A 13,694-nucleotide genomic window follows, 5' to 3' on the forward strand; every position below is an offset into this window, starting at 1 on the left:
AACAATCGTTATGCATGTGCGTTATAAATTTGTGTACACTTCTTAGCCGTCCTCTACGAAACAACAACGTGAAATGACGAAGTTCTGCGTATTTTGGACAACGTGAACCGCGACGGAGAATTTTTCTCATTTACTTATAACCATGAATAAAGTTTCACGAGCAACAAACCAGGCCGCGAGTTAAACAGCCTTGTACCTCATCAGTCTCATCATGCTTTCCATGTCAACGACCTTGCCATGGTCTCGCTTGAACATCTGTGCTCGAGGCGCACCTTCATAACTGAACCACGAGCCAAACTTCTCGTAACTTGCCCTGGCACCGCTCATGTTGAAAATGTATGGAAAATACCTGGAGAAAAGAATGTATAATTCAATAAATATAATAAACAATCAGATTCTGAGCTTCAAATTTCTATCGCGTGACAGCTGACGATTTTGTGAACAACCACACACTCGGCTAGGCTACGCCCTATCTAATAAACAATTAGATTATAAGCTCGAGATTTCTATGATAGTTGACGAGGGCATAGCGCGAGGCAACAATCACGCATAGAAATCGAGAGCGAAAACTGAATAATCTAATTGTTTTAGTATAAATCTACTGGTCGTTCAAAACTTTTAACTAAATTCTCTTCATAGACAATTCGAAAACGCCAAGAGGCGGCTCCCAGCGGACACTGCTACGCTACTCACTATCTACAACAGAATAGATAGTGAGTAGCGTAGCCAATCAGAGAACGGCATTCGTCATAGAACGCTAGTAGATTTATACTAAAAAGAATTAGATAGTGTATAGCGTAGCCAATAAGAGAACGGCATTTGTGATGGAACGCTAGTAGATTTATATTAACACTTGTTATATCGTTAAGAGGCGCAGCCCGCCAACGGAAATACGACGACCAAATGGTTGGGGCGCTAGACTCAAGGTCAATCAGTCCTGGTTTGAACGATGGTTGCGTTGATCATGTTGGGAACAATTTTAAGCGTACGCAAGACGCTTTGCTCTTACGCACAGTGCCTGTCTTCTCCAAAGGACAAAAATAGGTAGCGGCGACCTGTTGAGGAAACATGAAATATGGCCGGGGAGGACCTGTACTGGAGGTTAGCCCTACAGATTCCTTTTATTAATTTATTTCCACTCACGGTAAGTTGTAGCTTGCCCAGTAAGTGTTCTCCTGCAGGTAAACAGACATATCTGCTACTTCTATGATGCCAGGTATCTGCTCCAGGATCAAAAGGGTCCCTGGGTAGATGGGCTCGCCTGGAGTGAACTGCTTGTAATCAAGGACCATCCACTAAGAAAATAAAAATAAACAAACCCATTCAGATTAGTTAACGATACAGTCAAGGTCATCACATGAAAAGGAGGCTTACGTCCATGTCAAACCAGTGTTCCAATTTGCATATGGATCATATGCCTCCTAAACGTTTTAATTACTTTCGTTCACTTAAATGAAATACAATTCACAATTATTCCTCAGTTTTCTATATACTACTTATTCAACGCTTTCGAGTGGCGTGCTACCATAGAATATAAGGTTGGGTGTAATATCGTTGAATATACAACGCTTTCCTGTATTCTGATTGGTTATATTGCTAAAGCAGCTTTCGTAATATGATAGGTTTTTATTCTTATAATACTATATTAATTATTAGTAGGGTTAGTTAAGCAGACTTAGATATTACACTTTTACATTATGCTGAAGGAATCTTTACCATGGAATTTTCTATGGCACGGCATAAATACTGGGGCGGATACAAGATTTTAGAGAAGGGGGTTCAAGGGGCGGGGGTGGGGGGGGGGGGGGGTCCAGGACATCCTCCCCTTGAAAACTGTTAAAACTGAGGTCCTCGGAATTCTGAAGCCAAGTCTGCGTGTTATAATGTCTCATTTCTTTAATCTAGGGGATTGAACCGAACTCCCGGAACCCCTGCGCCCCTAGGAACTACCCAGAAATGCACTTACTACTCTACACATTATGGAACACACAACATAGACGTCTTACTAACCTCGTTATTGTAGCTGTGGGACACATCCAATTCCGCCACACAAAGAAATAACAATATATGAATTATTAGTTTTTTGTACTATAGTTATTGGCATTGTCTGGTCATATATGTGGACAGTTAAATTTCTATCTGCTTCAAGGTGTTCTAAGTTGAATGCAGAAAGAAAACGTCTCAAAAATGTCTCAGATTACGGAAAGTTTGACTATTTGTGCATGAAACTATTTGTGCATGAAAGAACTGAAAACTTGAAACACGAAAGACTTACGTTCCACTGTTGTGCTGTGAAAAGTAATAACCCCATTCTACTGTGGTGCGTGCCAATCGATTAGCTACGATAGAGCGTATCCACTCTAAAACGATTCCTCTCTCTACTACATACTTCCACAGGTCAGGGTTACTATTTCCAATAGTGGTTTCTTGAGACACCTGCGATAAAAAGGAGTATTAATTTCCCTGGAAGTACTCCCACAAAAATCGGGTAGGGTTGTGTGGCCTGCTTTCCAAACCCCTTACCCTATGTAAGACCAAAATCTGCGATTTTCCCAACCCTATTTGTGACCTGACCAAAAATTTGACACTCTAATAAGACCCTGTTTCAGACCTGTCTCATTATTAGTTACCTAGTTCAGACATTCATTCGGAGCATTTCAATTTTGATGTGTTTTCTAAATTACTGGAGAGGCAAGTTTATAGTAAGATCTTTGGTATTATATCCCCTTATATTACGCAATGGAAGCATGGCTTTTTGCCAGGCAGATCAACTGTGTCTCAATTAGCCCAAGTAGTTCACCAGTTGCCTAGGGCTCTTGAAATGAGACAACAAGTCGATGTCATTTATCTTGATTTTTCCAAGGCCTTTGATCGAGTATCACACGAAAAACTTCTGTTTAAGTTCGAGTGCCTCGGAATCAAGGGTCCTCTGTTAGTTTGCTTTAGATCTTACTTATCTGGCAGAAGACACAGGGTTGTAATTGACAATGAAGCATCTGATTTTCTCCCAGTCACATCTGGAGTCCCCCAGGGATCAATTTTGGGTCCCCTGCTCTTCTTGGTTTACATAAATGACATGCCTGATGTAATTTCAGGCGATACACCATTGCCCCTTTGTGCCGATGATTCGAAGTGTTTTTGCCTAATTCTCGGCCAAGATGATGGTGATAAATTACAGGAAAACCTGAATAAGTTATTGGAGTGGTCATGCATTTGGGGAATGGAGTTCAATGTCAAAAAGTGTAAGGTTGTAAGAGTAGCACGAACTAAATGTTCTTATGAGAGGGATTACTTTCTTGGAGGAACCAAGTTGGAGCGTGTTGCTGTTGAAAAAGATCTTGGTATTTGGATCAGCCACGATTTAAGCTGGAATCATCACGTTGAAATTATCACGTCCAGAGCTCAAAAGATGCTTAATTTGCTTCATAGGACATGTAAGGATATGACTGATATTAGAACTAAAAAGTTACTTTATATTACTTGGGTGCGGACACGTCTAGAATATGCCAGTGCGGTATGGTCACCTTATACCAAAAGAAATATTACCAGCTTAGAACAAATTCAGCGCAGAGCCACGAGATTCATTCTCGGCAAGGAGTATTCTAAGCACGACCGCCTAAGTAAATTAAATTTATTACCTTTACAATATCGTAGGGAAATTCATGATCTCGTATTCTTTTTTAGATGTTTTAAGAATATGTATAGTTTAGATATTTTGGACTTTGTATCGTTTCGAACTTGCAACAAGCCTTTGAGAAAGATTGATTATCTAACACTCAACGTCCCGTTCAGTCCCACAGAATCTTTTAAGAACTCATATTTCATACGGGTTTGTCGCTCATGGAATGAATTACCTCTTAACATCAGGGAGTCTAACACCTTGTCAGTCTTCCGCAAGAAACTGTTTGCTTATTTTTACGATAAGTTCAGTGCTAATTTTTTATCGTGATTATCTTATTTTTTTAATATGAGTTTAGAGTAATTTTTAACTAGGTATACAATCATACAATGATACACTAAGGCGGCTTATATTAAGGAATCTTGTATTCTGTTTTAAGCTGTCCTCAAATTCATTGGATTGACTTGTTCAATGTAATGTAATTTGGAATTTTTATTAAAGATTAAAGATTAAAGACCGATGCTAAAGGTATTGTGAAGGGCTTTTGTTGATGGTCTTATTAGAGAGTTTAAGCAAGACGTCTACGGCAGACGGCAGACGGCAGACGGCAGACGGCAAACGGCAAAGATTACCTCTGAAGTTTTATTCTTTTCTCTTAATCCTTAAATAAATCACACAAAAATAGAAAAAATGGCTCTTACTATTCACCACAAATACAAATATTTTCATTATACTATACAGACAGTTGAAGACAGACGGCAAAAGTTTCATTTTTGCCGTTTGCCGTTTGAGATAACGTCATGCTTAATCTCTCTGTTGATAACGACGAAAAAGAAGCTTCTTCTATGCAAAAGCCATATCCTATTTGAGACCAAAACGACCAAAATCGAAACCCTATTTCTGACCAAAACAGGTGAAAACACATACTGAAGTAAGCAATTCATTATCAAACTCATATTAGATTTAAATCTTCTTCTACTTAGGGTTATTTACACCTTTGAACTATGATGACTGAGAAGTGCATGTAAATCGTTTCGAAAGCAACTGATTCAACAAAAGAACTAAATCGTATGCGAAAATCTAATCAGTAATAGAAGACATAAATAAATAAATAAACCTATAGAATATTCCAAAAAATAATGCAGCAAGTCGCTCAATACTTCATCTATAAGGCCATAAGTAATATTTTCAATGATTGAGCAGAATAATTATTTTCTAAATTAAACTAATCAAACTGGGAAAGACTGCATTTTGATAGCCAAAACTAAAATGTGACATTGGTGGGATTTGTTAGAAAAATCTTCTTGAATGTTATTTTAAATTTGCATGTTGTGCACAGGACATCTGTCAAGAGTGGATGACAGAATAGCATCACACGTAACAAGGCTTTTGAAACTGCACTGTTATACACTCAGACATTGTGAGAGTTTGTTCAATGATCAATTTGTATAATGTGGTGTCTTTGTCCTAATACACTAAACAAATCGGTTCAAAACAACAACATGTTTTGATCGTCCGACATCTTGAGACCAAATGCTTGCTACAATATAACCCATAGTAATAAAACAGTCACAATGAACATACGGGACACTACATGTAATTAAAAATACTTGTGCCAAAATGTTTCATGTACTGACCATTCCACTGCTTAACATGTAAAAGTCATCCCCACTTGTCATCGTGCCGGGGTAAGAAGAGAAACTCTGCTTTCTTCCAGGAATAATTTCACCTAAAAAATATACTAGTTAAAATAAACTGGTCATCAAAGATTTTTATGTGACTACTGCAGAAAAAGAGGTAGCTTGTGCAATGAATCTGATAGTAATAAATAATAAATTATTTTCTGACAATTCTCACCAGCAAAATTAACTAAAACACAAGACACTAAAACCACAACAATTCTTTGGGAAAGGAAGTTTATTTCCAGTACATGGAAACTTGAAAGCAAAAACTAATTAAAGCCAGAAACAAAACTTCAGCCCAGTTTAGGGTGGGAAGGAAGGGAAGAAAATAACTTGTACAATCAAAATCCATGAACTGGTCTCAATATCAGTTCTGATATACACCGTCATGTACCACAACAGATAACACAATAACAATAACACACCCAAATTACACAATAAAAGGTCTAGCTCTAATTATAATAATTTTTAACTGGGCTAAAAATATAACATTATAGAAAGTTGTCACCTAGGATAGATGTACATGCTCTGCCAGGTTGGGCTCAAGGTTTGTTAGCGTCGTTAGCACTGGAAACAATAAGACACTATTCTCACAGTGCCTCTCTCCACCCAGGAAATAGAATTTTGGGTGGCAACAAATCACAAAATGCTCGGGGAACCTCTGTAGTCACATCATGCTACAGAAACCGCTGGTCTGATAAACCACCTAGTGGCCCTTAGAAGTGGAATCCCGATATTTTGAACCAAAAGTCGTTTCCTCCCTCAGTTCACCAATGTAATTTAACCCTTGACTGCAAAAACTACCCAATTTTTCAAACCAATTTTTGTTTCCCTTGGAGGTTCCAAAAATCAGGATTCCACTGTAATTTAACCTTTATTTTTTCATCCAACCTGCAACATATGATACTAGCTCTCATGAAAATTTATTAAGACGGTGAGTAATCATAAATATGTAAACAATAACCTAAATATTGAATGTGACTTATGTGTACAATGTACTGTTCCACTCTGAAATTTTTTTTTTCTCGAACAGCACTCACCTGCACTTCCTCTCACAGTCACTCCAATATCATACAGTTTAAAAACTCTCAGCAACTGTGCATAAGATGTCCATGTGACCTGAGAAATGTACAGGTCTTTGTTGCCTGGCAAAACTTTGATCAGTGCGGAACAAGAACCTGAGCCAAACACACGGTGGACTTCCTTCTTTCCTAAAACCTGCTCCAGATCTTCCAAGTCACCATCAGCTTGCATCAGACTTCCAACACACAAATTCAACCAAAGAAAACTAAATTACTATGGAATAGATGGTCTTTAGCCCTGGACATTCAACATACTCTTACAGTTTCAAGTTCGGCAGACAAAGCATTACCGGTACATATCATAATGCCATCTGTAAGGTTTCTCAAATTATAAATTTCTCCTGGTCATTTTATTTCTTAGCCTTTTAGCATTTGAACATGTCAAAAGTAAATACTTTAAACTACTGGCCCTGGTTGTTTGAAAGGTGGATAATACTATCCAACAGATAGCATGGTTTGTTTTGTTAACACTTATCCACTGAATTAAAAAATGATTTATCCACTGGATAGCGTTATCCAGTCTTTGAACAACTGAGGCCTGTACAGTACACCTTAGCCATCGAATTTTACAACGCAGCAATAGATAGTTTTATGTGAACTTTGACCATGTCTTAACTTTATGCATGATTTCTGATAATCAGTAAACAAAATGAATGTGATCACTGTTTTGAAAACAATTAACTAACAAAAATAAATGATTTTAAATGTTATAGCATACTTACAGGAATCCAAAATCATCAATAGGAGGAATGGATGTATTGTAGAGATAACCTTGTTTAATTCCTTCAAACTGCTCAAGGATCAGGTTTATCTGTTATTATGATACATTATTGATTCAATAATTAAGAAAAAATGCTTTACATGTACAACACAGATTAGTACCCATTCAGTTCTTAATTCATGTTTATACTGGTGGGATCTACTAGTCATATACAATAACAGATACTTCCTTGATTAACAATTCTCTTTGTTGCAGCCATGACTTAATCATTAATTTGTAAATAATATACTAACAATAAATAGATAATATCAATTTGAAGTACTCATACACAGTCATATACCCCAACATGGGGTGTCTGGAAAACCCGAATAGCGAATAGCGAATAGTCGCGAATAGCGAACAGCAAATAGTCCCGAATAGCGAATTGCGAATAGTGCAAATAAAGTCTCGAATAGTGTGAATAGTGGCGAACAGGGGACAGGGGGCTCAGAACCTCCTGCTTCCCATACCCTGCTCTCCCACTTCCCGTATCTTTTATTCCCAACTCCTGTCCATCTTGCTCCTGTCCCCTGTGGATAAGGAGACTTAAAACACATTCTTGTCATTTAGCTGTGCAATCCTTTATAGGCATTTCCTTTTCTGTTTTTCCTTTGTTTTCAGCCTTGCTCCTCTTACTCATGTCTTTTAAAACCTTAAGCGACAACATTTCATGACAGTAAGTCTCAGTTTTTTAGCCCAAGGGCAAATTTTCGTTTTTCTGTAGGCCCAAAAGTCTCAAAATAGGCTAAATGTAAGTCAAATAACATTTTGGGTTCTTGTTTTTGAAAGTATTTTAACGCTTAAGAAAGAATTCCTGCCTTCTTAGAACTCACACTTCCCGCATTTTCCTCTCCCTCTTCCCACCCTTTTCTCTCCTGCCTCCTGCCCCCTATTCTCCCACGTTCCCACCCCACAGCTCCCACCCCCTTTTAAACCCTTTTAAAGACCTTGCATTTTAATGAAGTGGTTGAGAAGTAAGGTTAAGTCTGCATACACCGTATGAGCCAAGTGGCCCATCAAGTCAGAGCTCATTGCGGTTTCTGTAGCATGAAGCAACTAGGAGTATATCTACTCCTTCCTGGATGGGATGCTAGTCTGTCACAAGGTTATCCCCAGCATTAAGTTTGCTAGTACCCATATCAAGACCTGGGTGGAGAGCGGAAGTGTGAGACTAAAGTGTCTTGCCCAAGTACACAATGCAGGGCAGGGTTTGAACCTGAACTGCTTGATCTGGAGACAAGCGTACTAACTATGGGGCCACCGTGCCTCCCATAAGTTGGTTGAGTGGTAAGTTAAATCATAAATCTAAAATGTTCACCTGGTACCAATATTCATCTTTAGGGTTGCTAGTGATTTGCTCCATCATCCACTTTAGATTTTCACCAAGGAATTTACCCAGTTTTGTGCAGAAGTCAGGTTCAGCATCGCAGTAGCCAGCCAGGGTATTTTGATAGCCTTTATACATGAGTTCTGCAGTGAGAACTCCCTCTGCCATCCCTGCTGCCATTGCTTGTGTCTTGTCTGGTAATGAAGCATTTGAATGTACCTCCAGGAATGACCATCTTTTGCAAAAGAAAACAAAGAAAATGAGCATTAAGTTAATTCAATAATATAAGTCACTGAAAGTAGTAAGGGAAGTACCATTATCTTTTTTTTTTTGGGGGGGGGGGGGGGGGTTGGTTGAGCAATGTTCTAGGGCATTGAATTTTTTTTCTCACCTTTAGGTTGTGCATGATTTTTCTTGGAGGGCAATAGCTTGTGCAATAACATCAAAAATCAAAATAATGTAAGTAGAAAGCACTTGCTTGATTTTTTCCCAATGCCTCCCCCGCCCTTGCAGAATGTTTTTTTTGGGGCAGTTTTTGCTGTGCAGGAATTGTTTATTTCAGATTATCCAGCCCCATCTCCCCACCCCCGTCCAAAAAATATAATGGTTTGAACCACTTTGCCTCATCTGATAGCTTTTGTGTTCTGACACATGACTACTTCCTCACATGATGAGGAGAACATCTCATGATGATGAAATCATGCAGATCTGTTTTGTTGCCTGTATCAATCACTTGTTGATTTTTTTATTTGCTTCTTTTAGCCTGTGTAGCAATTTGTGCGTAGCCAGTTTTTTTTTCCACATTCTGAATGCAGAAAAAAAAACTCTTCGTACAGGATACTCCGTATTATTATATGGCTGTGTCTCACAAGGACTGGGAACTACCAAATTCAGGAATTTAATTGGCTGAAATCGATATTGACCGCGGTCTAGATTTTCCCATCTAGACCGGCATCTAGACTGGTTTCATTTTGCGTTGAAAAAGTAGCAAACTAAAATACAAAAATGTTCACCATTTTCTCTTATTTTCTTCTCAATCATTTATGGAAGTACCAAAAAGCCGATGACAAAAAAAGTAAAGAAGACGAGCAAATTTCGGCAGGTTTAAGTTAAGCTCATCGCCTTTTGCAAGCAAAATGTCAGCAAACCAGTTACATTAAACAAATTAAAGTTTTCTTCTTTGGCATATAATAAACATCTTATTAGCCGAGCTAAGTCGGTCTGTATGGGAGAATCTTGACCTCAGTCGTGTGTACACACCTCACTGCGTTCGGTCTGTACTCACGACCTCGGACAAGATTCTCCCATACAGACCTCCAGTTCGGTTAATAAGAGCTAAATCTTTAAGATTTTTCGCCTTACCTCAGCTTCAGAACAGTAGCTGACAACTTACGTCGTCGGCTTTTGTTCTGGTGCTGAGGTAAGACGAAAAATCTTAAATTAAGATTTTAGTTTTTACGGAGTTACCTCCCTTCCTACATCTCATCCCGACAAAACTTTGACAATTATGCAACCCTGCACTTCTAATACATTGACAGTTATAGTTACCGTCGAAATACATCAAGTAAACAACATGGAATTTATATTTACCCAGTGGAATTGATTTCGTCACGAAATTTACCCCAAGCCACCATCGGCTGGGACGAGTCATATCCCGCTTTTATCAGCAGTTGGCCATCTGAATCAAACACGACGGAAGCAAAGCTCTCTTTTCCATCCACTTCAGTAATGTAGGCCCAAACCGGTAGCAAAAAGAGAAGAAGTTGCGTAAACTTCATTGCAGTATATTCAGCTGACATCGACAGATCATAAGCATCTATCAGCCGTCGTGCTTGTCACGAGATTAGAACCCAGCTTTACTCTTCACCCTTAGTGAACCCTTGGTGCTGACCAAAAGGAGCGCGGCCTCTGTGGACGTGAAAGTGTCGTATATTAAAAAAAACAACAAATTGACCTCAGAGTTTCATGCGTCTGTCCTGTTATTGGTCATGAATTTTGTCATAACATTGTCAAAGCAATGTCGTAAATACTCTTTTTCTTTGGCCATCGTACCTTGATAAGAAATAACACGCAAACTGCGGTGATAAACATGGCAATAAAACGCATGTTAAAAAACAAAGTTCATTTACTTGACGTTTCGTATGTTTCAACATACATCTTCAGAAGTGACCGTTAGGAATAGAAGTAACAACTAAAGGCCGTCGATAAAACCAGGAACATGGAACATTCCGGAACATTCCGGAACATCCCGGAACATCCCGGAACATCGAATAATTATCATAATTATGCGAAAAATATGTAAAATGAAATTTTAAAAAATTAAATCAAACAAAAATAAACTGGTATCAGCTCGGGAAATAGAAACAAAGCAAAAACATAAAAAAGGAAAAAAGGAAGAAAAATGAAAGTCAATGCAATGAGTGAAGGCTAGCAACTACGAAGAGTAATCCATTCCTTCCAGTCGTTCGCCGTCAGATTAATCACGTGACTGCCCTTTATTCCCAGATCTCGTTCTTCACAAAAAACTAAGGTGGTAGCGTTCGAACTCCTTAATCAGACCTAAAAGTATGGGTACACGAGTGTGATTTCCTCATTCAATTCATTACGTCAATACAAAGATATGCTTATACAAGATTTCTCTTTAAGAAATAGTTTCTCCATGAGATAGAAATAGAAACTCTTCGGCATCGAGTTTCTTGTCTAAACTAGTTCGGACTGCTCGACCTCTGATGACAGTGTAAACAAATACAAACACAAAATTTGAAAACAATTGGCGATGCGCGCGCTGTCTTGCGGGGTCGCTGGTCAAAACTTTATTGTCTCTAGAAATATTTGTTACATGTGTTGGCGATCTGAAATTGAATTCTAAGTGTACTCGAGTAACTCTAAGTCTCGAGTAACTTCTAAATCTTGCTCTGGACAGACCGAACTCTAATATTGGAAAACTGTCATTCAAACATAGATCTGCAATGGCTTGGAATTCTTTACCGCAATCAGTTAAATCCATAGAAGACCACCATGGATTTAAAAACAAACTTCGTTATCTTTCTACAGTCATTGACAAAATTTCTTTCAACCAATCAGCAATAATTTACACTAAAGATTTATCACTAAAGATTTAATTTTTTAAAATTTCATTTTGTATATTTTTCGCATAATTATGATAATTATTCGATGTTCCGGAATGTTCCGGAATGTTCCGGGATGTTCCGGAATGTTCCATGTTCCTGGTTTTATCGACGGCCGCAACTAAATTACAATTTAAAATAAGTAACTAATTAACAATTACAATGATGATGTAAGCAGCGAAAAGCTTTATCTTTATTTATACAGTTTGCATGGTTTATATGCAAATTTTTCTCAGCTTCTGTCATTCTAATTGTCAATTAGTCAATTAGCTCCAGGGGGCGCTAAGAGGACAGACCCTGGGAACGAGGTTGGCGAGACGAGAAAGTCGCGACTCTTCACACCTGCTGGCAGGCTAGTCACAAACTCGCATATCGTCACGTCAGTATTATTTTGGGTCAAGGTGGGGTTTATAGGGTTACAGTTAAGTTTAACTGCTGTGAACTGAAGACAAGCTGATATATAGCGGAGAAAAAATCAGGAATAAAGCCAGGTGAGCTATTACGATCGTGTTTAATAAATCCCTCAAACCGGAGTACATTGAAGTTGCAAACAGTTAAAGCAACAAAAACAAATTTTCGCAGTGGTTCATCCCTCTGAAAATTGAATCAGAACTTAACTTAATATATCAAGCGATGGGACCAGAGATCTATCAGTTTTAAAGCTCTCCACAACTTATGAAGGAGGCACGGCCCCTCGTACCCAAGTTGACAAAAATACTAGGACCTATACTGGGAGCAATGAAGCAAACTGTTATACAGTAGAATTACACAATGAAATGGCTTATAATGATGTTTATCCTTCCAAGATTAGCTCAAACACATATTTTTCTCACATCTCATTTTATTGAAGTGTCTCGGAGAAAACAAAAATTTCCTATTTAACAACCCTCCTTCAAAACGCTGGCTGTTATATTTCTCGTCTAGGTATTGCAGGTGAACCGCTAGGTTTCTGGTGTTATTTTGATTGAAAGAAGGGTTAATATAGCGACAAAAATGGTGATATCGCTGCGAAAGAACCTAGTGGCGTATGAATGTAATCTCACATGGCTAAGTTCAAGCTGTCCCATCCCTCCCTGACATTCTTCTCACTCATGCAAAGTTTTCTTCATTAGGTTTTCTTTTACTGCCTGAAAGAACCAGGTGACGGTTGTGGAGGCGAAACACCATTGGCTAAAAACAGCGACATCCTGTCCAAAATGGATCCTGAAGTTGTACGAAAGTTTGAAGAAAAAAAAAAACTGCAATATGTGCGCTACTTGCCCGACAAATCTCACAGTGAATACTTGAACTCGGAGCACGTGTTCAGAACTGAGAATAGAAAGGTACTGTATTAGGGATAATTAACAATTAGAATATGAGCTCGAGGCCTCATAGAATTCGAGAGCGAATAATTTAATTGTTGTTGTAGAATTCTAACCGAAATTTACTTCAAAGGACGGTTTCCAATTACTTCTCGACGTATTATTAAACTTTGTGCCTTAGAAAGATCGCTCGGATTGAATTATCATTTGAAGTGAAGTTGTGAGCGCGCGTCATCATATTTTTTCAAAATTTCAAGATTTTTAAAGTCAAGAGCCCATTAATATTTTTCTGTTAGTCTTCTCAGGAATTTATTTACCATTTGCATCAAAATGTTCCTTCCAAACTTTGTTTAAACGAAAAAAACGTCGCCATTTCGTAGACGACCTTCGGCCACTACACTCTAATGGCTGATAGTATACGAGTAGCTCAGCCAATAAGATTACAGCATTCGCATTAGTATACTGGTAAAATTCTACTAATGAGTATTTAATAGTATAAATCTACAAGCGTTCTATGACGAATGCCGTTCGCTGATTGCCTACGCTACTCAGTATCTATTCTGTAGTAGTAGTGAGTAGCCTAGCGATGTGCGCTTGGTAGCCAACTGGCGGCTTCTTCGCGTTTTCCAGGTGTCTGTAAAGAGGATTTAGATAAAGCGAAAGAGGATTTAGATAAAGCAGCGGTACAGTAAGTGTAGTGGAGTAGGACTAATAGGTCTGTACCAGCGTGCTGTGCCAGTCGTAAGGTTACCCGAACATCTGGGAATCTCGGTAATCAGTTACATTTTCGGTGGT

The 13,694-nt window shown here is 38.5% G+C and overlaps 1 protein-coding gene across 1 annotated transcript in view; it reads right to left on the reverse strand.

The window, feature by feature from the left end:
* Nucleotides 1-10,303, reverse strand: part of LOC149097787 (putative aminopeptidase PLBD2) — a 12,609-nt gene extending 2,306 nt beyond the window's left edge. The window contains exons 1-9 of the mRNA XM_089279556.1: nt 10,061-10,303; nt 8,462-8,705; nt 7,106-7,194; nt 6,342-6,559; nt 5,257-5,348; nt 2,276-2,436; nt 2,011-2,023; nt 1,144-1,295; nt 197-349 (exon numbers count right to left, since the gene is read on the reverse strand). Coding sequence (XP_089135682.1) covers nt 197-349; nt 1,144-1,295; nt 2,011-2,023; nt 2,276-2,436; nt 5,257-5,348; nt 6,342-6,559; nt 7,106-7,194; nt 8,462-8,705; nt 10,061-10,269 — 1,331 coding nt within the window. The 5' untranslated portion in view covers nt 10,270-10,303. The remainder of the gene's footprint in view (nt 1-196; nt 350-1,143; nt 1,296-2,010; nt 2,024-2,275; nt 2,437-5,256; nt 5,349-6,341; nt 6,560-7,105; nt 7,195-8,461; nt 8,706-10,060) is intronic.
* Between the last annotated feature and the right edge of the window lie 3,391 nt (nt 10,304-13,694).

This window comes from Orbicella faveolata, unplaced genomic scaffold (genome assembly GCF_042242905.1).
Source record: "Orbicella faveolata isolate gen_17 unplaced genomic scaffold, um_ofav_v1 contig_47, whole genome shotgun sequence".
NCBI lineage: Eukaryota > Metazoa > Cnidaria > Anthozoa > Scleractinia > Merulinidae > Orbicella > Orbicella faveolata.